Source organism: Natator depressus, chromosome 6, assembly GCF_965152275.1.
Source record: "Natator depressus isolate rNatDep1 chromosome 6, rNatDep2.hap1, whole genome shotgun sequence".
NCBI lineage: Eukaryota > Metazoa > Chordata > Testudines > Cheloniidae > Natator > Natator depressus.
The window spans coordinates 112,061,669-112,089,135 of record NC_134239.1 but is presented as its reverse complement, the minus strand read 5'-3'; the positions used below and the strand labels follow the sequence as shown (position 1 = coordinate 112,089,135).

The window sequence follows — 27,467 nt, the reverse complement described above, 5'->3', positions numbered from 1 at the left end:
TAACTGATTAAGTTGGTAAATATCACTGAAGGGTAAGGTAGCAAAAGGATTTTATGTACTGTTTTTTTTTTTAAACTTGCAGTTTAAGACATTAGCAAATCTAATGCTTTGGATCTTGGAGAAACACAAACCTAGCATTTGTAATGAAAAATATTTGAACTAAATATTTTCTTCTAAATAAGTCCTATGTAGTGGAAAAGATATATATTTATCTCTGTCTGCTGTGTTTGTTGAAGTAGTATTTGAGTGCAAGATCCCGTGAGTAGTTCAAACAATACTGTATGTTCTTTCCTCCCTTTCTCATTAATAATAATAATCATCATGTTACTGTGGGAAAAGATGGTGGAGAGGCATTTCATTCTGAAGTTAAGGGTTGTGGTTTTTCTTGGCTCTTCTAGGAAAGTTTTTCCCAGTCATAGGCCAGCTGCCAACATAGCAGTCTGTCCTGTCAGTTTTCCTCTTGATCTAGATAGTTATGATGTTCCTGAGACATGTAGCTGATGTGGTAAATCTTAAGTGCAGAGGTAAAGCTGATGTGGTAAATCTTAAGTGCAGCCCATGGAGAGCAAAGAAAATAAGAGCGATATCTGAAACCTAACTTGGTATTCAGTGAGGAACGAATGAAAGTATTGCGGTCTGGAGATGGTTTACTCCTGAATTTTTTTTGCCTCATTGTCTGGGGCATCGTTCCCAAGTATCATGCATTGCACTAATCAAGCAGGGAGCATATGAAAGCATGGATTAAAGTGTCTAAATCCTCCTTTATCAGGAACAATCTCTTAGTGGGAGCAGGTATTTTGCAGTGGTTTCCATTTGAAAATCCATTATCCATAGATAAGGACTTGCTAATTCCTCCATACCTTAGTCAAGAGGTTAAAGAAGCCCTTTTTCATAAGGGTAAAAAATTGCGTATGGACAGGGCCCCATGGACACACTGGTTCAAAATCTGAGGTGGAAGCTCTTAAGTTCTGAAGCAACGTTCATTTATTCTGTCACCATGAAGTATGTCATTACCATCCCATCATCCACACCCAATCACATATAGCTATGGCTCACAGTTGAAGATACTCTGATGCAAAATTTGTTTTATTTTCAACCATAATTGTGTTTGAAAATGTTTTCCCTGTGTTCTCCAGGTGATCTGTTCCACAGCTCCTTCCCATCCATATGTATTTGGAACGCTTATAGTTGGTTTCAGCAGCATATCTGCCTGTCTGAAGCCCTCAGTTGCTGCACTGTTCTCTGGGCTGCCTGGCTTGCTCCCTATACTTCTGGTCCCCAGTTGCAAGTTAGACTCAGCACTGGTTCCCCATCCTCCTGCCTGGCTATCTGGAACAGTTCAAGGAGCATTGTGGTGAAAGTTGCAGAGCAACAAAGTTGGAGGCAGGTCCTAGCAGGACAGGCAGATAGAAAAAAAAATATATTGGGCACTTAAATGCAGTAAAAATGGTGAATTCAGTGGCAGGCTGAATTCTGTGCCCTAGTGGGGAAAATATCAAATTACATACTGTAAAATTCATGGTGACCCAATTTGAGATTAATGGGGCAGATCATACTTCACAAGGCTGTTTGATTTAGGCTGTCTGCAGATGCAGGCAGGTACCCTTGTATTGATTTACATTAGTTTCATGTCTTGGTTACAAATTTCATAATTGGAAAGACTGGGAATTTTTTTAATTAAAACAAGATTCCAGTAAACTATTCAGGTACAAGGGGGTGAATTCTGCAATAAATTCCACGGCCATGGAATACTGTGATCATGTCTATGAGCCTTGTCTACCCTAGGAAAAGTCAAATATTTAATTCACTGACAGTGCTAATGACAGTTGAAGATATTGTGTAGGTACAGGCATTTTTTTTACAACTGTTATCTAATCAAAAGATGGCTGCATCCTATCTACACTATAGCTTCCAACATTGTTACCACTGGTGGAGAGTCATAGGTCTAAATTTGTCTAGTGTAACCTCATCTTTAGATTACTACCTTTCCACCACTGAAGTGTATTGATTTCAAAGACCTTAAGCTTCAGTATATTGGGAAGGAGGTGGCTGAAGGGAGGCAGGGGGCAACAGTGGTATAGAGGACTGAGCTAAAAGCTAGGACACTTGGTTTCTGTTTGCAGTTTTGAATCACTGGCTGTCTCAGTTTCTGGCTACAAAACTATGCAAATACCATCCCCTTTTAGAAAGTTGTGTGAGGTCTGTGAATGAAAATAGTTATGAGTGTAAGGATAGAATTTATCTCTCCTGCTTATGCAAACTGAAATATAAGTCTAGGATGGATTAATGAGAATCCGTTGATTGAGAAGCTGCTGAATATTTTGTTTAATCTTCATTGTTCAATGTGTAGCCCTTGGCCTCCTACTGCACAGTGCGTACTATGTAAACCCTGCTCTGAAGACAGAATTAATTTCCTCAAACTCTTATATGGCTCTCATGGCCGTAGTAATGTTACACAAAAGTTGATTCTTCATAAAACTCCTGTGAGGTAAGGGGATGGTGTTATCCCCTTTTTATAGATGGAGAACTGAGGCGCAGAGATTCTATTCAAAAGTATCCACTACTTTGAGGTGCCTAATTTGAGTTACCTAGGACCTGATTTTTCAGACTATTTAACACTGTATAGCACCCTGTATATTCCAGCCCAGCTGCCATTGATTTCAGCTGCAACCCTAAGTGCTCAGCACTTATGCAGATATGACCTTAGGGTCTCTAGTAGGGCACCCATAAAATGAGGAACAAGCAATTAGTGACAATATCTGAAAAGTTTGATTTTTAAGTGAGTAGTTTAGCATCACACAGGAACTCTGTGGCAGAGGTAGGGATAGAATCCAATTCACTAGGGCAGCATTGAACTTCCTTACCCATGAGATCTTCCTCTTTCCAAAGTCATTCACTACACACCTTTCAACTTCATCAACAAATAAGGCAGGGGTCCTACAGACAAGACTCCTTTAAAACAACCCTGATTCATACCCAGGGCAGGTCCATCCTCTGCACTGAAGGAGGCAGGGGTCCTGTGGAAAAAATAGTATCTGATTTACTTACAAACCTGTAGCATAATGCATACGCACATGGGGGCTGAATTAAGGCTACATAGGTAACCGTAGTTGTGACACTTCGTAACTTCTGAATGCTTGAAGTTGTAATACTAATATTTCAGTGTGGTTGTGTGCATGTAGCTTCCTAGCTTTTTAAGAAGTGTACTGAAAAAACAAATTCCATCGTGTAACAGCATACTGATGTCCACAGTGATCATCAGCAGAGTTGGCATCTTTAGATTCACCAGACAGATCTCTGCCATCTGTTACTATTGGAGTAACTGATCGCACTAATGTGTCATCACTAATAATGTGTCATGTGGATCAGTACCAGAGGAGGGGGGCACTTTGAGAGAAACCCACTGACAGACTTCAGGAGAGATGGGGGAGTGGAGTGGTAAGATTCTGGAATTTTGGGCTCCATTGTAGGTTCTGGGGGAGAGTGCTCTAGAGTCCAGGAGAAACAGGCAGAAAGTCAGTGTCCACTAGACTAGACCCTTTCTACCCTCTCACCTCCAACCTGTCCCATTCCTGTCTCTCCCTACCTCTGGCTCCTTGTAGCAGTTCCATTTTCCTCACCTACTTAGTCCCAGTCTCTCTTACTCAGGTTTCTCATCCCATTCTCAGCCTCTTTGCCCATATAGTTGTAGTCTCTCTCTCTCTCCCTCCCTCTCCCTTTTGTACTCACTGTCCAAGTCCCATCTCCCCTGCCCCAACTCTTTCCCTCCCCACATCCAGGCCCAGTTTTTCCTTGCCCTGCCAGTCCCAGTTAACTCATTCCTCATTTAGTCTCCCCTTCCCCCACCCCCATATCTGTTTATCCTAGTATTATTGAGCCCCTCTCACCATAGTATCTGAGCTAATGGAACACTCCTCTGAGGTAGGGAAGTACTGTTTTATCCCCATTTTACTAAAGGAATACTGAAGTACAGTGACTGAGAGCTAGTTTCACAAAAGGAGCTGGGTGCCTAACTGCTAGTGGAGCCTGATTCTGGGATTTACAAAACCCACGCTCTGCTGCTGCCAAACCCTCTAGGCACTTAAACTCTGTGCCTAAATTTTTGTAATAAAATTCCTTAGTTGCTTATGTTTCTGCTTCTGGGCATGTATGGGACAGCCTCACTCTTGGCATCTGGAGGCTTACGCCCCAGAATTATGCATGAACCAAGGGAAGATAGGTGTTCCTTTGTTAAACTCTCTCCTGCGGGGACTAATCAGGTAAGTATGTTCAGCACTCACCTATTGGAGCGAGACCTGTTTGCAAATCGGCACAAAACAAGTGGTGGAAGGTTGCAGGGGAGGAGGAGCCAGGGGACATGATCCTCCTTCTCCCACCTCTCGTATGAATGGTCTAGCCACCAAGCTCCAGAATCATTTTCATACTTGAACACATGTTCTCTCTTGCCTAACGATTCTTGCATTATTTATCTACAGTGGAACAGCTTCAATAGGAGAGACTGAGGGAACTCCACATCAGTATACCCTATACCCCAGTGCCTAGGACACTCCCCTAAGAGGTGGCAGACCCATTTTCAAATCCCTTTTTCCCCCCCCTCAGGGAAACTGAGGGTCTCCCATATCCCTGGGGAGTACCCTAACCTGTGGGCTAAAAGTTTTATGAGGGAACTCCTCTCCTTTCCCTCCCTGGCTTCTTGCAAAAGTCATAGGTGAGGGTTTATAGCTGAAAATCTGAAAGAGGGAGGTGCTTCCCTGCAGCCTGGGCTTAAGTGCCAAATTTCCTGAGATGTGCAGGATTTAGTACATACCCCTTGACTTGACTTCATTTTGGTTAGCTTAGGTGGAGAGCTGCCTAGTGTGCTGGTTTTTGTAAATCTCCATTCTGATGCTCATATCCCTCCATTCCTTGTGCAGTAGGCCTGAGCACCAAACTCAGACTTTATGAATCCTAGTGATTCTTTTTCTGGGCACCTAAAAGATATGGTGACACTGAGTGTCACCACTCCTAAGTACTTGTGTGAACCTAGCCCTGAGTGACTTGCACAAGATCACACATGCAGTCTTTGAAGCAGGAAATTGAACCTAGGTCTTCCAAGTTCTAGGCTAGCACCCTATCCACTGGTTCATTCTTCCTCTAACCCTAACCTTTCTTTGGCTTCTACTCGGTCTCCTTGCATGGCCAGTTCCAGCTGTCCCCATGTACTCTAGCTCCTTGTCCAAATCCCAATATCCTCAGACTTCATACCCTCTCCTCTGAAAGCCAACTGGCTTCTAATTGCAGTCCCAGAGTCCCCTCTCTTGCCCAGCAAGTCAGTTTCTCCCTCCAAACTGTCAGTTTCTCTGCCTGTGTCAGTGGACCAGGTTGTAGGCAGCTGTGCTTAGTGGTCAGAGCTGGGGGGTCAGGGCTGAAGTCAGAGCCTGAACGTTAGAACTAAGTGAGGCAGAACTGAGGATCAGAACTGGATTATCAGGAGTCAGGGAAGACAGGAGCAGGGCTGGTTCTGAGGCAGCATCAAGGCTGGAACAGGATGGGATCAAGGCTGGGTGAAGGGCAGGATTTTGGCCTGGAGTGGTGGAAGAGCAGATCAGGAGCAGGGCTTCAAGAGATGAGCAAAGGGAGAAGGAACATAAATGGGCACGTACATTGAGCAGCCGGAGAGCTACTGCTGTTGCTAGGTTTAAGAACCTGCCTGCTGGCTTTTGCAGCCAGTCAAGCAGGGGAGTCCATCAAGCAGCCTAGCTGGCTTGTTAGGGCATAGTAAATACTGAGCAGGTGCACCTGAGGGCCTTACTCCTGACAGTCTGTTTCCCCTGCCCCCCAGCTTTTTGTATCACCTTTCCTTTTGCTCCTTTCTCTTCCCCCAGCAGTTATTGTCCCCTCTGTATATGAATCTGGTAGCCTCCTCCTGTATGCTGGCACCTACTGGAAGTGAGTAGTGTCTGTGTCACTGACAGCAAAAGACAGTCAGTTGTGGGCAGTCAGTGGAGCCCCCCTTTGGGGACGCTCATCCCCCTGCGGTTGGAGGGCCGCCAGGCTGTCCGGAGCCCCAAGCTCCCACCCCCCACGGCCAGAGGAGCCCTGGGCCAGCCAGAGCCCCCCGCCGAGCTGCGCTTCACCTCCCCTCCCCTCCTGAGACTACAGCCACCTCGTAGGAAAAGCGTCTCTTCTCGATGAACCATATGAGATTTTTATATGTTCCATGCAGGTTCCAGTGCTGCTGTGAAGGCAGTATCTGCTTCTCCCCAGGGAGATGACTGATACACCTTCCAGCCCCCCTGGAACCTGCATGGAGCATATAAAAAGCTCAGGTGATTTGTCGGGAAGAGATGCAGATGGCTGTGATCTCAGGAGGGGAGGCACAGCCTGCCGTGGCCTATTATACCTGTTGCCTATGCATTACTTCTAGGGCCTGGCCACGCCCTGGCCTGGAGGCAGCGGCCATTACAAGGAGAAGTCTTAGCTTCACTCCTGTAGTCCCCAGTTGGAGTGAACATGCTCAGTTCTGTGGGATGGCTTGCAAATAGGGGCTGCAAGGGAATGGATGGAACATGCTCAGTCTCTGTGGGAATGGCATGTACACAGTCTGGTTAGCTTTAGCAGCTGAGAGGCTCAAGTGAGCTTGGTGAGGGACTCTTAGAAGCGGTTAGTTTTTTAGATGCTAGCAAGTTTGCTGGGCATGTGTAAACTTGGTGCTTTTGTTCTGTCCTTCTCCTCCCCCCCCCCCCCTTCAGATTTATAGGTTGGTCAGATTTAGGTGGATTTTCACAGGGATGGCAAAAGCAAATACCTGACACAAAGGCACCCCCAAATTTCAAGTTCCTGCTCCAAAGACTGGGGGTACTAGAATATTTCAAAGGAAAGGTCTTGAGAGCCTTTTAATACAGGGGGGAAAAAACAGGGAAAAATGTTTTGTCCTCACTTCATTTTCAGCAACAGCTGAACCATTCTGGCTGGACCTTTCTTAAAAAAAAAAAAAAATTCAGCTTGATAGACACCCAACATAGAACATTTCAGCCCAAACAGTTAAAGGAATTGAAAATGGGGTCTTTAAATAGGAAGTGTCAGTGTCCTTAATATCAATTTAAAGGAAGACTGTATAAAACTGGACTCTGTTTCCGTTTGGTGGGGTTTTTAATTGTTGTATCATTCTTCTTTCAGATGATATTAACTGTGTTCTTGAGCAACAATGAACAGATTTTGACAGAAGTTCCAATTACACCAGAAACAACCTGTCGAGATGTTGTGGAGTTCTGCAAAGAACCCGGCGAAGGAAGTTGCCATCTGGCTGAAGTGTGGCGTGGAAATGGTAAGCCAAATGCTCCTTGGTAACAGATGTACATTTCATCATATTTATTACTTATTTTTAGTTGTATTTTGCTTTTGCTAGAGAATTTTTTGCTGAATATTAAGATATCAAATGGTCACAGCTGTAAAAATTAATACAGCCCTTGCTGATTTTTTTTTCCTTTGTCGCTTCCCAGCTGGAATATTTTTATGAAATGCAGTAGACAGACAAACAATAAATGTCTCTAAGGTTATGTGAGACATTTCAGATTTTTAGTTTAAATAAACAGTTAAACTGAACATTTTACTTAAGCAGAAATTTAGTTTAGTAAATTCATTTTGGGCTTGGTTTTTAAGCTAAAATGTCTCTCTCCCCACCCCCACCCCCCTCCAATTATCAAACCTGCAAACCCAACTGGGATCTAAGGCTACAGCTGCTCTACAAGCTAGGGGTGTGATTACCTTGCTCATGTACATATACTCATGCTAGCTCTCATTGAGCTAGCCCATGTATAAATAGCAGTGTAGCTACAATAGCATGGGTGGAGGCATGGTTGAGGCATGCTGAGTACAAACTTGCACAGCACAGCTCAGCTGTGCCTCTGCACTCTCTTCCTCTTTTCATGAAGCTTCATTTCTGGTGATAGCCAATGCTTCTGGCTCTGGGTTGTGATGTCTTGTATTTAATTTTCCATAAATAAGTGGTTTTCCATATGTCTGTCTGTCTCGTTTAACTTAAACCATGAAATCTCCCTTCCTAACTTCTCTAGCCTTGCTTTAGGATTGGGGAAGATTGGGTGGCGTTCTTCAGACATTTGTAGAGCCCTTCCAGAATAAGCAGTATTATCTGAACAGAAGTCCTATTCTCTTGATTAATTTCAAGATTCTATAAAGGTGAGAGGTATCTCAATGTCTTCTCCTACGACCTCAGAACCTACATCTAACTTTTTTTTTTAAATGCTCCTCTTTCTTCCATTTGCACAGCTCCCATGTTGAGTTGTACACACCCATCCTGTGAGTTTAATACTGTGCTTTTAGTAATATATCTCCAAGCTTAAGTATAAATGTACTGTGCAGTATTTTCTCCTGTGAGGGGAGAAAAAAGCAAAACTTAAAGTATCTCTATAGTTCTTTAGACACACTCCTGTGAATGGCACTGTGAGGTCTAATGTGTGTCTCCCCTCTTTTCTCCCCCCCACCCCCCCAATGCCACAGTGCTGTGTAGTATTTGTCTTAATTACTTCATGGCTCTGTGTAGAGGCTGCATTCCATTTTGAATTGTCCAAGGGCTGGAGTATAAATTTAGCTCACATCTCAATCATACTAGTGTCAAGCCTCAGCAGGACTCCTACTGATATCAGTGGAAGGTTTGCAAAGGATTGGGGGTAGAATAGGGCTTTTAACTTTACTTACTACTGCTAAGTGCATTATTGTCAAATTTATTGTCACTCAGTGGGAAGAGATGATTACATTTAGGTCCATCCCTCCTTTTGTTTTTCTCTTTTTTCTTTGTGTCTTCTCATGTCTTCCTTCTGAATGGTTCTCCCTTTTTAAAGACCAGCAATAGAATAGTTAATGCTGACATTTAAGTGTCATTTAAACATTTCAATTAGATTAATGAAAGATGGGGGAGTTCACACCTAAGTCATTGTTAGACTGTCTGCAGCCTTAAGAATATCCACTTCCATTGTTAAGAAGTAAGCTGCTAACCCTCATGGATGCACAGAAAACTTTCTAAATGCAAACCAAATGTAACTGAAGGTATTGTCTTCCTAAGAATCTGAATGTCATGTCCACATACAGTGGACCGCAAGTAAGGAGTTTGACACCACTGGAATAGGTCTAATATCTTGAATGTTTTTAGCCCTTCACTTTGTTCCTGTCTCTACCTCCAAAGTATCCGAAGTAAGGATGACTTTATTGGATTGTTCAGAGAATGTAGTATCAACTAGCTACAAAAGATTACCTGGCAAGTGATTTATTCAGACACTCACTGGATATTTCTAGTTTCTAATGTGTTGGTGAGAATGGCAGGGGACAGCCTGTGTGACAAATATAGGCACAAGCTTTCTATAATAACTACTCGGATCCAGTAAAGACTACAATTTTGTGGTTGTAGTTCATGACCTTTTCAATGTGCTGAACACTTTGAGCAAGAATTCTGAAGTTGATAATTTATCTAGAATATGATTAGTAAAAACTTGAACAGTCTCTCAAAGTAGACATGTAGCTTCTGCTATATGGGCTGTCAAACTGTTTGATATGCTCATTGTGATGCTGGCAGACCTCACATCCATGCATCCGGACCCCCACGAGCCTCACCATGTCAAGCCTCACCCCCTGCATCTGGAGGCCTCCACACCTGGCCTGCTACCTACCCTCTGCTGGGCTGAGCTGCTAGTCCTAGCTGGGCTGAGGGTGGGGGAGAAGTGCACTTCCCCTGCATGGATTGGCTGGGTCCGGGTCAGACCCATGCCCAGAAACTCCCCTGGCTCCGCACCCCCACCTTGCTTCGTGCGCCCTTTGCTCCATGTCCTGCGAGAGCTGCTATGAACACAACTTTGTCCTCCAAACCATCATCAAAATGGCCAGAAGGGCGCAGAGGCAGTGCACGGTAGCATGGCTTGACCTGGCCAATGCCTTTGGGTCCATGCCCCACCACCATATCTTTGCCACGCTCCAGGAGTTTGGGATGCCAGAGAACTTCCTCCATGTGATCCAAGAGATGTACGAGGGATGCAGCACCACCATTCGCTTGGTCAAAGGAGACCGCCAAGATCCCGATCCAGAGCGGAGTTAAGCAGGCTGTCCCCTCAGCCCCATCATCTTTAACCTCGCCATGGAGCCGTTGCTGCAAGCGATCTCCAAGGGCGCAGATGGCTTCAGCCTCCGCGGTGAGAGGGTGAGCGTCCTGGCTTACGCAGATGACCTGGTCCTGACCGCAGATGACCCAGAGAACCTCCAGCGTATGCTAGATGCCACCAGTCGAGCTGCCAATTGGATGGGGCTCCGCTTCAATGCAAAGAAGTGCGCATCCCTCCACATCGATGGCAGCAAAAGGGACTCTGTGCAGGCAACAGAGTTCCAGAGCAAGCCTGTCATCCCCCTGGCAGAGGGGCAGGCCTACCAACACCTCAGCACACCGATGGGTTTCCGTGTCCGGCAGACGCCCAAGGACACCATCCAAGAGGTCTTACAGGACGCTGCCAAGATCGACACCTCACTGCTAGCACCTTGGCAAAAGATAAACGCCCTGAACACCTTCCTGATCCCCCCCGCATCTCGTTCGTCCTAAGGGAATCTGCTGTGGCAAAGGTACCCCTCAAGGCAGACAAGATCATCTTGCATCTGGTGAAGAAGTGGTGGTTGTTTCTTCCCCAGAGAGCCAGCAACAAGCTGGTCTATATCACCCACAGGCATGGTGGTGCCAGTGTCCCCCACATGGGTGACCTGTGTGACATCGCGGTGATCACCCATGCCTTCCGCCTGCTGACATGTCCCGACGCCATGGTAAAGAGCATCGCAGCAAAAGCCCTCCATGACGCAACACAAGTGGATCGGCAGAGCCCCCTCCAACCAAGACATGGCCAGCTTCCTGAGCGGTTCCCTGGATGGCAAATTTGGCTGAGACGGGGGTGACATCGCTTCACTGTGGTCCCGCGCCCGCAATGCCACGCGCCACCTGGGGAAGCGCATCGGCTGCCGCTGGGAGTGGTGCGAGGAGTGCCAGGACCTGGGAGTCCTGGTGCCACAGATCAGGTCTGAGGACAACACCATCGTCACCACGCACACCAGGGGCATGCTGGAGAGGACCCTGAAGGCAGCCATCCACTCGCTGTACATAGAAGCCCTGAAGCGTAAGCCAGACCAGGGAAAAGCCTTCAAACTGACCAGTAAGTGGGATGCCAGCAACCACTTCCTCGCTGGGGGCGGCTTCACCCGCTTCACCGGCTGGCGGTTCATCCACCGCACCCGGCTCAACTGCGTTCCGCTCAATGGAGCCGTCCGCCACAGGAACCGAGACAAGCATCGCAGGAAGTGCGGCTACTCCAACGAGACCCTGCCCCACATCCTGTGCAGCTGCAAGCCCTGCTCCAGAGCCTGGCAGCTGCGCCACAACGCCATCCAGAACCGCCTGGTGAAAGCCATCGCACCACGCCTGGGGGAGGTCGCTGTGAACTGCGCCATCCCCGGTACCGACAGCCCGCTGCGACCCGACATGGTAGTCGCAAGGCCCAGAAAAAGCCAACAAGGCCCAGAAAAAGATCATCCTTGTTGACATCACGGTCCCCTTCGAGAACAGGACTCCGGCCTTCCGAGAAGCCCGAGCTCGGAAACTGGAAAAATACTCCCCTCTGGCCGACACCCTGAGAGCAAAGGGCTACGAGGTGCAGCTGGACGCCCTGGGCTTTTGGGACCCCTGCAACGAGTGTGCGCTGCGGACCTGCGGGATCGGTCGACGCTACACACGGCTCATGCGGCGCCTCATGGTCTCGGACACCATCCGATGGTCCAGGGACATCTACGTCGAGCATATCACCGGCCACCGACAGTACCAGGAGGAGTGAGCTGGTACGACATTGTGCATCCACTGTGTGGGAAAGGGACTGAGAGGCTTTCCCCATTGGACCATATGAACTGGAACCATAAACCCACTGAACATTAAATCCCACCAAATGAGGGTAGACCCATCCCCACCATCATATCCGCTCACTATACTCCACACCTGAACATAGCCGTTATATGGATAACTTACCCCCATATCTCAGTGGCTGTACTCTGACCGGTTAAACTTTTACCCCCAATCGGGGAGATTGCAGATTATGTAATCCTTACTCCACCAGCTCCTAAACCGAATTTCGCACCCCTTGATAATCTGTACCTTATTCCCTGACAACCAGAAACTTCTATGCTTGAACTCTGTACCATTTTTTATTTCAACATTATCTTAATAAAATTAATTAATAAAACTGTTTGAGAGTGTTTTGTGAGATTCTGTGATTATATGAATCACCATACAGGAGAGGGACATCAATTAGCATGATCTGCTCTTCTACAGAAATTGTTACGCCCCACCTGAAAGAAGAGACCCATTGGTACCAGAGGGCTATGGGTCTTACAACTGAACTCCCTATATCTGGACTGAGAAACCATCATCAGGACTAACTGCTTGTATTGTTGTTTTGCTCTCCTCGCCCTGAAGACATGTCATGCAAGTCAACTACTCCCATCAGCTGAGTTTGCGGCTCCGAGCACGTGGCAAGAGGGGGATAAACCCCACACCAAAGGAATCAAGGATCTCTCTGCTGCTTGGACTTGGGGGCAAGGTGTTTCTAGGCATAAGCAAGGGATAATCCGCTGCTGAGCCTTGGTTAGCCCTGAAGGACAAATAGAGGTTGCTGAATATAGAAGCCTGCATCACCCTTTTGGGAGACTGGGCAACAAAATAACAGATAAAGTTCAATGGTGATAAATTCAAAGTAATTCATGTTGGGAAAACATTATCCCAATTATACATATAAAATGACTGGGTATAAATTAGCTGTTACTACTCAAGAAAGATCTTGAAGTCGTTGTGGATAGTTCTCTTGAAACATCCATTCAGTGTACAGCAGCAGTCAAAAAAGTGAACAGAATGTTGGGAATCATTAAGAAAGATTTAAATAATAAAACAGAAAAATCATATTGCCTCTCTATAAATCCATTATATGCCCACATCTTGAATACTGCATGCAGTCACCCCATCTCAAAGTATTGGAATTGCAAAAGGTACAGAGAAGGGCAACAAAAATTATTAGGGGTATGGAACAGCTTCCATATGAGGAGAGATTAATAAGACTGGGACTTTTCAGCTTGGAAAAGAGATGACTAAGGGTGGATATGATAGAGGTCTGTAGCAAGGATGAGACTCACTGGCACGGCTCCTCCTGTTGGCCATCCTGGGAATTAGCTCTTGTCTAGCTCTGGAGTGCCTCCTTCTGGCTGGTGTCTTGCCTGCCTTAGGCCCCCATGTCCCTCTGGACCCTGGTCAGTGCCCTTTACCTCAGGGTTCTGTCTCAGCAGTACCCTCTTACTCTGGGTTTCCCCTCCCAGGGGAACCCCCAACCCTCTAAACCCATCTTGCCTCACTGGCTACTGCCAGTCATCATCTAGCCCCCACTCACTGGGGCAGAATTGGTTACTTAACAAATAAAAATAAATCTGCAGTCTAAATTCTCCAGACTAAGCAAGATTTGAGTCAAGCTCTCTCACCCTGACAGGCAGCTCACAGTTCTCAGCACACAGGCTGGATTCCCTTCCCAATCTCCCCAGTTCAAAGTCTTTTTGTCTTCCAGATGTTGAGATGGGGGAGGAGAGAAGCCAAGTGACTGTCACTGTCCCTCTTTTATACTTTCTTCCATCTTCTAGAAAGATCCTGGCTGTGATATGAGGGTCAGGCACTCCCCATTGCATAGGTGCCCTCCCCAAGGAGCCTCTGGGAGAGTAGATTCTTCTTGATTGGCCAGAGAGGTGTTGATGGCCCGTGATAGTTGCTCCTTTGTTCCTACTGAAAGGCCAACTGTGGGCATCTCCCAACCTCACAACATATTTCAGTAACACACACAGAAATAGTACATACAATTCAACAAGATATTAAGGATCAGCAGATCAAGACTTTTAAAATGGTATCTCACAAGACATGCATTGTACAAAACATATAACAGTGGTGAATATGGGGGTTCAAGGGTGTTTAAGATACAGAGCGTCACAGCATTATGATACAAATACAATCTTTGGAGACTTTAGCTGTGAAGGGCTAACAAATCTGTGCTGAGCATATTCAAACTGAGAATTTTTTTCAAAGGTTTGTCATTTGGGCTGATTTTCATAGGAAGGCACATCCCTCACACACAAGCCACACTGCCACTGAATATAAAGTTCCCACACCAAAGCATAGGGGTGCAAAAGTGTCTGATTTTTTTTTAACATGGGAAAACAATATACTCTTTGATTAGTGTCCTTAAGGGTGCTCCATGTTGGGATGTGTACGTGCTTGTGCACTCTTGTTGGGAGATTTTCATCAGCAGTGTCTCTGGATCTGTGCCTGTGCCTTAAATTCCTTTGTGCTCCAATATGAGGAGACTCACAACCACTCATGTTCCTTCACAACAGGCTGCAGCTTGAGACAGACTGCTCTTTCTGCTTGTTATATCTAAGCAGTAAAGGAGATACCCTGGTTCCTCCATCTTTGTCCCTTGTTATAAGGTGGACCAAGGATAAATGTACAAAGACAGCAATTGAAGAGAAACAAGCACAAAGAGCTTCAGTCTGGCTTCTCTGTAGAGGATGGGATCTGAAGAGGAAGTTTCTGTCCGGGAGATGACTGAAGTGCTTTTTCTCTTCAGAGCATTTTGACCTGAGGGTAAAAAAGGTAGTTTCCACCTTAGAAATATGAATGAGTGATCTATTGGGGCTCAAAAAGAAACGTTTTCTGAGAATCAACCTTTGATTCCATTAATTGATTGAACCAGATTTGGAAATCCTCCCCCCCCTTCCAGATTTACTTCCTTCACTCTAGTTTAAATCTGAAATTTTGGGAAGGGGAAACGTTTTGACTCATGTTATCTGTGTTATAGTCATTATGGTTACTGTGACATATGAACAAATGCATTCTCCTTTTAAAATTGACAGCATCTGACATTTCCTGTTCAGATGGTCCCAAGAAATGTAAGATTAAAAGACCATTCCTGAATCAGTGTTTCCTAGGTGCCATCAATTGACTGAGTTTTTTACTTGTAGCCAGATTAGTTTAAGGATTTTCAGAGGCTATATATGATGTAAAGTGTATGACCTTTGCTTTAGACTATTTTTTTTTAAAGCTGTCTACACTTCAGAACCTTAGTTGGCACAGCTATGCAGGCGTAGCCCCCTAGTGTAGATGCAGCCTGCACTGATAACTAATGTAATTCAGGGAGATGATTTATGTTGTTGACAAAAGTCCTCTTCCACTGACATAGCTGTGTCTGCACTGGAGGTTGTCAGCAGAGCTTGTGTATGTCTTTCATTCCTCCTGACCAATGTAACTATGGCGACTTACCTTCTAAATGTAGATCAAGCTTTAGGCTTATGGATTGTGACAGGGTCAGGTTGGATGGCTGTAGGAGAGTAATAGAAGGCAGCTATATTAGCCCCAGGCTAAGTAGGTCCCTTTTCCCTGGGTAAGGTAACAGGGAAGGTTCCAGAACAATCAGGAACCTTCTGGAGACAATTAAGACAGGCTGATTAGAACACCTGCAGCTAATCAAGAAGCTGCTAGAATCAATTAAGGCAGGCTAATCAGGGCACCTGAGTTTTAAAAAGGAGCTCACTTCAGTTTGTGGTGTGCATGTGAGGAGCTGGAAGCAAGAGGCAGTAGGAGCTGAGAGTGAGAACAGACTGTTGGAGGAATGAGGCGTACAAGCATTATCAGACACCAGGAGGGAAGTCCTATGGTGAGGATAAAGAAGGTGTTGGGAGGAGGCCATGGGGAAGTAGCCCAGGGAGTTGTAGCTGTCGCACAGCTGTTCCAGGAGGCACTCTAGACAGCTGCATTCGACAGGGCCCTGGGCTGGAACCCGGAGTAGAGGGCGGGCCTGGGTTCCTCCCAACTTCTGGTCAGACACGGGAGGAGTCAACCTGGGCTGTGAATTCAGAAAGAGCCAAGCTGAGGGCTGCTGTGAAGCTCCAAGGTGAGCAAATCTGCCAATAAGCGCAAGACCCAGTAAGGTAGAGCAGGAACTTTGTCACAGGATCCATTTTAGAGAAGTTCAAAAACTCACTAGTGTGGGCAAGTTGTAACTTGAACATATGCTAAACTACTCAAGTTAACTTGGTCTGTTTAGTTCATGTTAATCATACACTGTTTTGTCTACATTAGTGTTAGAACAGGCTAGCTAATACTCTTTAACACAGCAACTTTAAATCCTAGTCAAGACAAACACTTATATTCCAAACACAACTAATTTTGTTTAGGTTTAAATGGTGGTACCTTGGCAACATATTAGTATATGCACTAGAGGAAGGCTTCAACATCCTTTTTCTTGCGTTTGTTATATTCAAGGAAATAGTAGCTTTTTTTAAATGAGATGAAAATACCTAGTGGAAGGAATGGAAACAAGTTTGAACTGCAATGTGAATTGAGATGGAATTTAAATGAGTATGCATTGTGGGGTAGAAAGGAGTAATTTTAAATTGGATGTCAAATTCTGTTAAAATGTTTAGTCCAGAGCAACAAGAAAAGGAAGGCTAGTTCTTACTGCTTTGTTTCTTTTACTGCCAAATCAAGGAAACACCTATCATTTAAATCAGCCTCTGTAGCAGATGACTGTAGGATAGCTAATATGAGGCCAACTTTTAAAAAAGACTCCAGAGGCAATTCCAGGCTGGTATGCCTAACTTCAATACCAGGCTAATTGGTTGAATTTTTATATTAACAGAATTATCAGACTCATAGATGAACACAATTTGCTGAGGAAGAGTCAGCATGGCTTTTGTAAAGGGAATTATGCCTCACCAATTTATTAGAATTATCTGAGGGGTTAACAAACATGGACAAGGGCGATCCAGTGGATATAGGGTACTGGGACTTTCATAAAGCCTTTAACAAGGTCCCTCATGAAAGGCTCCTAAGCAAAGTAAGCAGTCATGGGATAAGAGGGAAGGTCCTTTCTTGGATCAGTAACTGATTAAAAGACAGACAAAACATAGGAATGTTTTTTCAGAAATAGAGAGAGAGAAATAGTGGTGTCTCTCCAGGGTCTGTACTGGCACCAGTACTGTTCAACATACTCGGAATGATCCGGAAAAAGGGGTAAACAATGATGTGTCAGAATTTGCAGATGGTACAAAATTATTCAAGATGGTTAAGTCCAAAGCAGACTGTGAGGCGTTACCAAGGGATCTCACAAAACTGGGTGACTGGGCAAGAAAATGACAGATAAAATTCAATGTTGATAAATGCAAACTAATGCACATTGGACAACATAATCCCAACTATACATATAAAATGATGGGGGTCTAAATTTAGCTGTTACCACTCAACAAAGAGTTCTTAGAGTTGTTGTGGATAGTTGAGCAGCTGTTTTCAGACAATGTGAAATGTCAGTCAAAAAAGTTTACAATGTTAGGAACTGTTAGGAAAGGAATAGATAAGACAAAATATAATGCCTCTATAGAAATCCATGATACACTCACATCTTGAATACTGCATGCAATTCTAGTTGCCCCATTTTAAAAAAAAGATGTACTGGAATTCGAAAAGGTACAGAGAAGGGTAACAAATGATTGGGGGTATGGAACAGTTTTCATATGAGAGATTAAAAGGACTGGGACTTTTCAGGTTGGAAAAGAGAAGACTAAAGGGGGATAGGGTAGAGGTCTTATAGAGGTATAAAATCTTGGCTGGTGTGGAGAAAGCAAATAAGGAAATGTTTACTCCTTATAGCACAAGAACTAAGGGTCCTCCATTGAAATGAATAGGCAGCAGGTTTAAAACAAAGTACTTCTTCATAAATGCAGTCAACCTGTGGAGCTGATTGCCAGGTGATGCTGTGAAGGCCAAAACTATAACGGGCATATAAAAAACTAGATAAGCTCATGGAGGATAGGTGCATCAATGGCTATTAGAGCATTGTGTTGCATTCCTGCCCATCCTGGCTAAGTGTCCCTAGCCTCTGTTTGCCAAAAGCTGGGAGTGAACCACAGAGGATGGATCACGTGATGATTGCCTGTTCTGTTTGTACCCTCTGAAGCACCTGGCCTTGGCTGTTATCCAGGGATCTTTCAACCCAAAGCTCTTGGTAACTTTTACTCTGTGTGAGGTGGTGTCAGGAAATAAATCGGGGGAGACACGGACATCTGACCGATAGATGGCTGGCACAAACAGGACAACAGGAGTGCTTTCACTTAAAGCTATATTTTACTTAGTCTCAAGCAGTTGCACACATCTGCAAAAGGTTAGTAAAACACTCCAACCCTTGATAATTACCAAAGCTGAGTGTGGCTCTTGAGTGACACAGCAGCAGGCGTCCAGTGGCCAAATCTTCCGTCTGCCAGTGGGGACTGCAAGATGTATCCAGAGGGAGAGTCCAAAAAGAGTCCAAGTACCTCAAACTTTCCCCATTATTTATACATGTCCCTTAAAGAAAACTTAAGTAAGCAGTTTCAATGGTCAAGCAAGAGGTTCCTTCTGATTATCTATTAACCAGATGTGGGATTTTCCAGAGTTTGCAGCCTTGAGGCCCAATAGACATTCCTGGGGCACATCCTGCTCTTCTAAAAATGCATGTATCAGCCACTTCAACACAATTCTTATCAGGAAGGACACGGGGTCAAGCTGCCCTCTCTGTAGTACCCAAAGACACCCCCCCCCCCCCCCTTCATTAAGCTAAGCCTGCTGATCTGGCCAATTTACAGCCTGCTGACTTGGCTGCTTTTTAGCAATAAGCCATAGTGGTTTCAGGCATTTTACTGGTTTGCCAGTGTCTCCCCGTACATGGCCATTTTTGGAAGACAGGATCCTGGGCTAGATTGACCATTGGTCTGACCCAATATGGCTGTTCTTATGACCTAATTATTGATATATGCAATTATGATGCTATCTCAGGGTATATAATTCCCACTATTATAGTCACAGGCATTCTTTTCCGTGCCTTAGGGGAGATAATGATTAAAAACAAGCAAAAGCGCCACAAGTATTAACTAGGTCTGATTTATTATTAAAGACAAGAAATCATTAAACAAAACACAAATGATGGAACACAACTGATAACCAGTTTATTTCCATTACAATCTCTTCTGTCTGCCTCTGTGGGCATGGCTACACTTGCAGATGTAGAGTGCTTTGAGTTAAACCAGCCTTTGTAGAGCACAGTAGGGAAAGCGCTGCAGGCTGTCCACACTGATAGCTTCAAGCACACTGGTGTGGCCACACTTGCGGCAGCATTGGGAGTGGTGCTTTATGGGCAGCTATCCCAGCATGCAAGTAGCTGCAACGTGCTTTTCAAATGGGGGTTGGGTGGAGTGTGACAGGGAGTGTGTTGTGTGTATGTGGGGGGAGAGTGGGTTTTTGGGGGGCTGAGAGCATGTCAGCATACTGTCTTGTAAGTTCAGACAGCAGCAGACCTCCCTCCTCCCATGCCTCCCTCTCTCTCTGATACACAGCATTCCACAGTAATGGTTGCTTTGTCTTGGAGGAGATAAGCAGCTGGCTGTCGGAAACGGAGCTTTAAATGGGCACTTCCGCATTCCTACAGCTGATTCCAAACAATGACAAGAGTGGCCACTTGGCTTAATGGGATTATGGGACGTTTCCCGTTTCCGGAGGCTGATCAGAGCTCAGTAAAGCAACACTTCATTCACATTAGCACCGCGGCACTCCAGCAGGGGCACAGCAAACATTATTCCATTCACTGAGGTGGAGTACCAGCAGTGCTGTAGCCGCGGAGTCAGAGCGCTCTACGTGCCTTGCCAGTGTGGATGGGTAGAGAGCTAGTGCGCCCGGGGCTCCTTTATTGCGCTGTAACTCGCAAGTGTAGCCAAGCCTTATGTGTAGAGCCTTAACAGTGATTCTACCTTTGAGAGTAGACCACATGCGGGGATGTTCTTCGTTTGGGAAATTAAGTCCAAAATATATTGTTTCCTAAAATATTGTGAATTCAGTCTCATCTTATTAAACACTTAAAACTTTTATGTATGGGCAAAATAATTTGTTTTAGGGCAGGTGAAACCTGTCTTGTTAATAATAATCATCCGGTTTGTAAATTGGGAAAAACAGAAACTATTTAAATCAGTTACTTAGCTCCTTAAATGGCTTCTTCTATCTTGAGACAGGCCAATGAACCAATATTAAGAAACTTAAATCCAGTTAAATCCCACTATTTCTCTGTTTACCACTGTTTAGTCCCTGTTGCCTCTTCAGGAGTATATGGTCTAACCATCTGATGATCAACAGGAGAAGTTGTTAATATTTTAAGTTACAGTTGCATTTCAGTATTCCAGTAAAATCATTACAAGAGTTTGTAAATCTAATCCTTTGGCAGGATCGTAGTTAACTTTCTCTCACCGATCCATATTGAAGTCTTGGGAAGGTTTTCCTTGGGTTGGTTACTGTCTTTTGTGTTTTTCTTAACTGTCTATGATAGTTTATTTGTACAGATGGACAGGATGAGTTGTAGACTCCTTGTTGAAGCAAAGTAGCAGAGGGGTGAGTGTGTGCGGGGCTCTCACATCAGGTTTTTTTATACTTTTTTCCTCCTACTTCCATTCAATAGGAAAACAGGCATCTGTCAGTCTTATTTAGATTGAAGTTTGTTGCTATCACTTTCATTGACTCCATGCCTTGGGGGGGTTGGCTTAGTTGATACCTTCAGTTTTTGAATATGCAGTCTCTCTTTAATGGATATACATAATTTCTACTTGTCTTTGTACTTGTGTCAGGAGATTCTAAGAAATGTTTTTAAAGTTAGTTTTAAAGTTAGTTTTCAGTCCATTTTTCTGAAATACTTGTTCAATTTTATTAGCATATGACATGTAATGAAATTTTGTTTTTAAAAAGTCCAAACACTCCTGTACTTATATAAAAGTTTTCAGTTTTCAAAACCATCTTTTAAAATTAAAGAGTTAAAGAAATTAATTCATTAACAATTTTTGAAGAGATGGTTCTTGCCTTCCTGAGTTAGGTGAGGGAGTTTGAGCACTGCCAGTAATTATTGTTAATATAAATATTCTATACTCAAATGGCTTCTTGTATTAGTATTCTGTTTAAGAAGGTAATTAAATTTGAGGTTGGTACATAAGGCATTTTATCATTTATATAGCAACGGTATTAGGAGCTATGTATTTGGCAAAGGTTTTTGCCATTTATAGATTCCTAGATTCCAAGGCCAGAGGGGACCATTGTGATCTAGTCTGATCTCCTGTACAACAAAAGACATAGAACTTCCCCAAAATAATAATTCCTAGAGCATATGTTTTAGAAAAGCATCCAGTCTTGATTTAAAAATTGGCAGTGATGGAGAATCCACTACGACCCTGCTCAATTTTTCCAATGGTCTAATTACTAAGGCTACATTTAGTCATGGGTATTTGTGTAAAAGTCATGAACAGGTCACGGGCAGTAAACAAGAATTCACGACCTGTGACCTGTCCATGAGTTTTACTATATACTCCTAACTAAAACTTGGGCCAGAGGGCCACTGGTGTTGTGGAGGGGCAGTCTGGGGGCGCCGCGGGTGCTGGGTGGATGGTCCGGGACTCTGGCTGGTGCTGGGGGGAGGCAGGCGGCGGCACGTGGTCCGGGACCCCTGCTGGTGCTGGTAAGGGGGTGCACATGTCGGAGCGTGGCCTGGGACCCATGCTGGGGGAGGGGTAGGCGGTTGCACCTGACTTGGGACCCCTGGGGTGGGGGCTGGGCAGTGCTGCGCAGCCTGGGACCCTTGCTAGTGCTTTGGGGGGGAGGAGGGGGAGGGATGGCGGCAGTGCGCAGCCTGGGACCCCTGCTGGTGCTGCTGTGGGAGGGCGGGTGGCGGTGGCACGTGGTTCGGGTGTGACGTTCCCCTGGTGTTATCTGGACCGGTGATCTGCTAGGTCACTCCAATCCTTGACTCTGGGAGTCAGTCTTACCCTGCTCTGCTGTGAGAGCCCCCACTCCTGGGCTGTTCACTCACAGCCTCTGGCATGTAAGCTGCTCCTTGGATTGTGCAACTGAATGACACTGGCCAATATCTCCATTCCCAGACCAACCCTAGGAACCTCCATCTTGCAGTGTCCAGTTATGCCCGCTGGACGCTGCAAGCTCATGAGTTCGTCAGTTTAACAAAGAAATTGATATGTATCCTGCTTGTTATCCCAAGGGGAGTCTCTGACTTCAAATCAAACACACTGTTTCAGGTAGAACAATCTAGCTTTGTAGTTAAGCGATAGGCAAAAAATAAAATAAAATAAGCACGCAGTCTAAACTCTCAAACCTATTAGACTGGACAACATCTAGATTAAGCAGTTTTTCCTCACCCCACTGTATATTGCAGTCCTTAATATGCAGGTTTCAGAGTAGCAGCCGTGTTAGTCTGTATCTGCAAAAAGAACAGGAGTACTTGTGGCACCTTAGAGACTAACCAATGTATTTGAGCATAAGCTTTTGCGAGCTACAGCTCACTTCATCGGATGCATGGAGTGGAAAATACAGTGGGAGGATTTTATATACACAGAATGTGAAACAATGGGTGTTACGTGATCACTCTAGTTACAGTGTGTATGGTAAAGTGAGCTGTTACCAGCAGGAGAGAGAAACCCTTTTGTAGTGATAATCAAGGTGGGCCATTTCCAGCAGTTCACAAGAACGTGTGAGGAACAGTGGGGGGGGAATAAACATAGGGAAATAGTTTTACTTTGTGTAATGACACATCCACTCGTCTTTATTCAAGGCTAATTTAATGGTGTCCAGTTTGCAAATTAATTCCAATTCAGCAGTCTCTCGTTGGAGTCTGTTTTTGAAGTTGTTTTTGTTGAATTGCGACTTTTAGGTCTGTAATCGAGTGACCAGAGAGACTGAAGTGTTCTGACTGGTTTTTGAATATTATAATTCTTGACGTCTGACTTGTGTCCATTTATTCTTTTACGTAGAGACTGTCCAGTTTGGTCAGTGTACATGGCAGAGGGGCATTGCTGGCACATGATGGCATATATTACATTGGTAGATGTGCAGGTGAACAAGCCTCTGATAGTGTGGCTGATGTGATTAGGCCCCATGATGATGTCCCCTGAATAGATATGTGGACACAGTTGGCAACGGGCTTTGTTGCAAGGATAGGTTCCTGGGTTAGTGTTTTTGTTGTGTGGTTGCTGGTATTTGCTTCAGGTTGGGGGGCTGTCTGTAAGCAAGGACTGGCCTGTCTCCCAAGATCTGTGAGAGTGATGGGTCGTCCTTCAGGATAGGTTGTAGATCCTTGATGCGTTGGAGAGGTTTTAGTTGGGGGCTGAAGGTGATGGCTAGTGGCATTCTGTTTTCTCCGTTGGGCCTGGACTGTAGTAGGTAACTCTTTCCATGTTTATTCCCCCACCCCATTCCTCACATGTTCTTGTCAACTGCTGGAAATGGCCCACCTTCATTATCACTACAAAAGGTTTTTTCTCCCCCGCTGGTAATAGCTCACCTTACCTGATCTCTCATTACAGTGGGTATGGTAACACCCATTGTTTCATGTTCTCTGTGTATATAAAATCTCCTCACTGTATTTTCCATTGCATGCATCCGATGAAGTGAGCTGTAGCTCACAAAAGCTTATGCTGAAATAAATTTGTTAGTCTAAGGTGCCACAAGTACTCCTTTTCTTAATATACAGGTTTGTTCCTTAAACATGGGCCAGTCTCCCCTGTTGGAGTCTTCAGAGTAACAGCCATGTTAGTCTGTATTCGTAAAAAGAAAAGGAGTACTTGTGGCACCTTAGAGACTAACCAGTTTATTTGAGCATGAGCTTTCGTGAGCTACAGCTCACTTCATCGGATGCATCCGATGAAGTGAGCTGTAGCTCACGAAAGCTCATGCTCAAATAAACTGGTTAGTCTCTAAGGTGCCACAAGTACTCCTTTTGTTGGAGTCTTGTTGTCTTCTCCGGGTCTTAGTTGCTTGCAGTGAAGGTTGGGGCAGGAGAAGGGCCTAGTATGTGTCCACTCTGTCTGTTTTATACCCTAAGTCCTTGTGCTTGGGGAGCACAAGACCAGGCATGTCTAGGGGGTATTGCTGAGTCTCTCCAAGCAAGGTTGTGCATTCCCCTGGTGTCACCACATGCAGGGTGAGTCATTGCATTGTAGCTCCCTTGCTGGAGAATGGCTGTTGATTGGTTGTTTGACACTCCACCCAGGTGTTGGTTGCTTTCCTTGCTGTTGCCTCTGGGAAGCTAATATCTAGCTGATTCCCCAGTTTACATCGTTTTAGTGATCACCATACAACACAATTCTCAGAACTTCATATGCATTAATGATACACATATATGGATAGAGAAATGACTTTCAGCAGATCATAATCTTTCCCCGATACCTTACAAAGCATGCTTTATATGTAAGATCATGATTATATGAAAATGGGGGTTACAGTATGCTCCCCCAAGGTATAGAATGTCACACCGGGACCCCTGCTGGTGCTGGGGGTCAGGACGGGGAGGGTTGGTGGGGCTGGCAGGCTCTCTGCCCAGCTTGTCCCTGCAGCTCCCATTGGCCAGGAACAGTAGCCAAAGGGGGCGGCAGCTGTGGGCTTGGGCAGCACATGGAGCCCTCTCGCCCCTCTGCCTAGGAGCTGCAGGGACATGCTGGTGGGAGCCAGGGTTCTGCCCCCTCTCTCCCCCCGGTAAGCGCTGCCCTGTACCCCAGCCTGCTGCCCTAGCCCTGAGCACCCTGCCACACACCCAAACTGCTGCTGACCCAGCACCAGCCACTGCAGAAGTCACAGAGGTCACAGAATCCATTACTTCTGTGACCTCCATGACAGACACGCAGCCTTACTAATTACTCTTACTGTTAATTTACACCTTATTTCGCATCTGAATTTGTCCACTTTCAACTTCCAGTCATTGGATTGTTTTACATCTTTCTCTGCTAGATGAAATGTAATAATAATTTTTAATGACTCTTCAATGTTTAAGAAATAAACTAAGTATGAAATGTTTCCAGCTACATTTTGTTTTCCTAGAGGCTTTTGAGGACAGAATCAGATGTTTCTAGAGTAATAAAATTCCTTCCAGCTAGGATATTTCAAAAATTGTGTGGATTTACATAGTTTTTTGTGGAAGAGTGTAAAAACCCAATTAACACCTAGATTTATTGCTCTGATAAAGAGTCCCACATTCCTTTTCACATTTAGGTCTTTTCCTAATGCTTTACAGGGTTTGTTTTCTTAAGGATTACATTTGTACCAAACTGGTATTTATACTGGGGGGGATGTCTGGTCTAGATAAGACACATTTAGGGATAATAAACATGGGTTTATAGCCAAAGAGGGCTATCTTCCTGATGTCTGGCTTCTCTTTTGGTGAGAGAGAGATTTAATTGTAATACTGCAGAAAATTTAGTCTACATTTTACTCCTGGATTTGTTTGGTTACTGCCATCTTGTACCAGTTTCTGCTGTATTAGTGACTATTGTGTAATCTACTCTTAGAGTGGTAGCACATAATTCATCCTTAAGTATTTAGTTGTCATTCTACATGTGTATTATATATGGCATTAATCTGGTGGACTTTACTGGAAGTCTTAGGTTTTCTGTTCCTGTTATGAAAGCACCACACTCAGTCTGAACCATAATTGGCAAAGGAGAACAGAGTTGAAAGGTTTAACTCTCTGAAAAGGGTGTAGCTGATGAATTCCTGGTAAAATTTAAATATCACTGTGCCTCAGTAGGTCACAACTGAGAATACCAAATTCAGGACAAACCCCTGAGAAATAGGGCAGTGTAAAGGAGCGGACTCACCCCTGCGGCACCTCCTGCTGGTCATTGAGAATTCGCTCTTTTCCAGCCTGGAGCACCCTCTGCAAGCAGTGATCCGCACAGCTCTGGCCCCCATGTCCCTCATGGACCCCCGGTGCCCCTTTCTCTGCAGTTCTCCACCTGGCAGTACCCCCACATGCTGCATCTGGGTCTCCCCTTCCTGGGGAACCCCCAACCCACTATCCCCACCTTGCCTCAGTCTAGGCTACTGCCAGTCATCACCAAGCCCCCGCTCCCTGGGGCAGACTGCAGTGTAAAGGCCACTTATCATAGGCAAGTGGGTTCAGACCTGCTGCCTTCCTCTGCTTTCCAGTACCTCTATGGGCCGTGGGCCAGGCCCTACAGCCTGGGGAGTTGCCAGCCTGGAGGGCCCCCGCTCAGCCTGCTCCTTCCCCAGCACTGCATTACCCTCAGTACCCTGTCAGGCAGGCAGGCCCCGTTCTCTCTTAGCCTGGAGAGAGAGTCCTTGGGCTTCTGGCTCACAGCCTTTTTATACAGGCTAGCTGGGGACCTGATTTGAGGCATGGCCCAGCTGTGGCTGCTTCCCCAGTCAGCCATCCTCAGCCACAGCCCTCTCCAGGGATGCTTTTAACTCCTATTTTAGGAGTAGGGTAGCCACCCCCCCTACAGGCAGACACACCCCAAAACTGGTGGTGGTTATTCCGTAAGAGATACCAACCCAGCAACAAAACTTGTGTCTCATGACCCTGGCTAACATGAAGTCAGAAATGCAACCTCCTTAGGTATTCCAGTCCTGAATTCAGCATCTAGACACTAGACTTAATGATGAGTGGTTATTTAAAACCAATTTCATCAATCAAAGTTTTCTTCTGATCCCAAAGGACCAGTCACATACCCAGGTCAATATATAACTCATATTTTACCCAGTAATCTTGTTGTTACCAACCCTTAAATACATAATTGTAATGATGCTCGTTCTGGCGGGACCCAACTGAGAGTGCCAATTCAGGACAAATTGCTTAAAGCAGGGCAGTTACAGCCCAAGGCTGGGGTTCTGTGCACACCAAGGCAAACCAAATCAGCCAAACAGAGAAGACTTTGGTTTTACCCCACTGGCTAACCACAAGTCACACAAGCAATTCCCTTAGTCACCCCAGTTTCTCAGTATCCCCACCAGTGCCACTCGTTATGGGGACAAATGGTTATGAAAACCAATATCCCAGTAAAAGAAAAAAGGTTCTTTCGATCCCAAAGGACAAAGCCCCAGACCCAGGTCAATCTACAAATCAAATCTTACCCACAGATCACGCTGTTGCCACTCCTTTAGAATCTAAAATCTAAAGGTTTATTCATAAAAGGAAAAGATATAGATGAGAGCTAGAATTGGTTAAATGGAATCAATTACATACAGTAATGGCAAAGTTCTTGGTTCAGGCTTGCAGCAGTGATAGAATAAACTGCAGGTTCAAATCAAGTCTCTGGAGTACATCCACAGCTGGGATGGGTCTTTCAGTCCTTGGTTCAAAGCTTCAGTGTAGCAAAGTTCCTCCAGAGGTATGAAGCAGGATTGAAGACAAGATGGAGGAGCTGCAGCAGCTTTTTATATTCTCTTGCCATGTGGTCTTTCTTTCTTTGTTCCAAAGACAAGCTGTCCATCACATGGCATGGAAAAACCTCAGAGCTGTCCATAGGCATGTCCCTGTACACCTTGCTGAGTCACAAGGAGT

At 45.1% G+C, this 27,467-nt stretch overlaps 1 protein-coding gene across 3 annotated transcripts in view; it reads left to right on the top strand.

Annotated features, from left to right (window-relative positions):
- The window catches only part of PPP1R13B (protein phosphatase 1 regulatory subunit 13B), a 143,504-nt gene that overhangs the window by 40,991 nt on the left and 75,046 nt on the right, over positions 1-27,467 (top strand). For all 3 annotated transcript variants that reach the window (XM_074956310.1, XM_074956311.1, XM_074956308.1), the window contains exon 2: positions 7,159-7,306. In XM_074956310.1, coding sequence (XP_074812411.1) covers positions 7,159-7,306 — 148 coding nt within the window. The remainder of the gene's footprint in view (positions 1-7,158; positions 7,307-27,467) is intronic.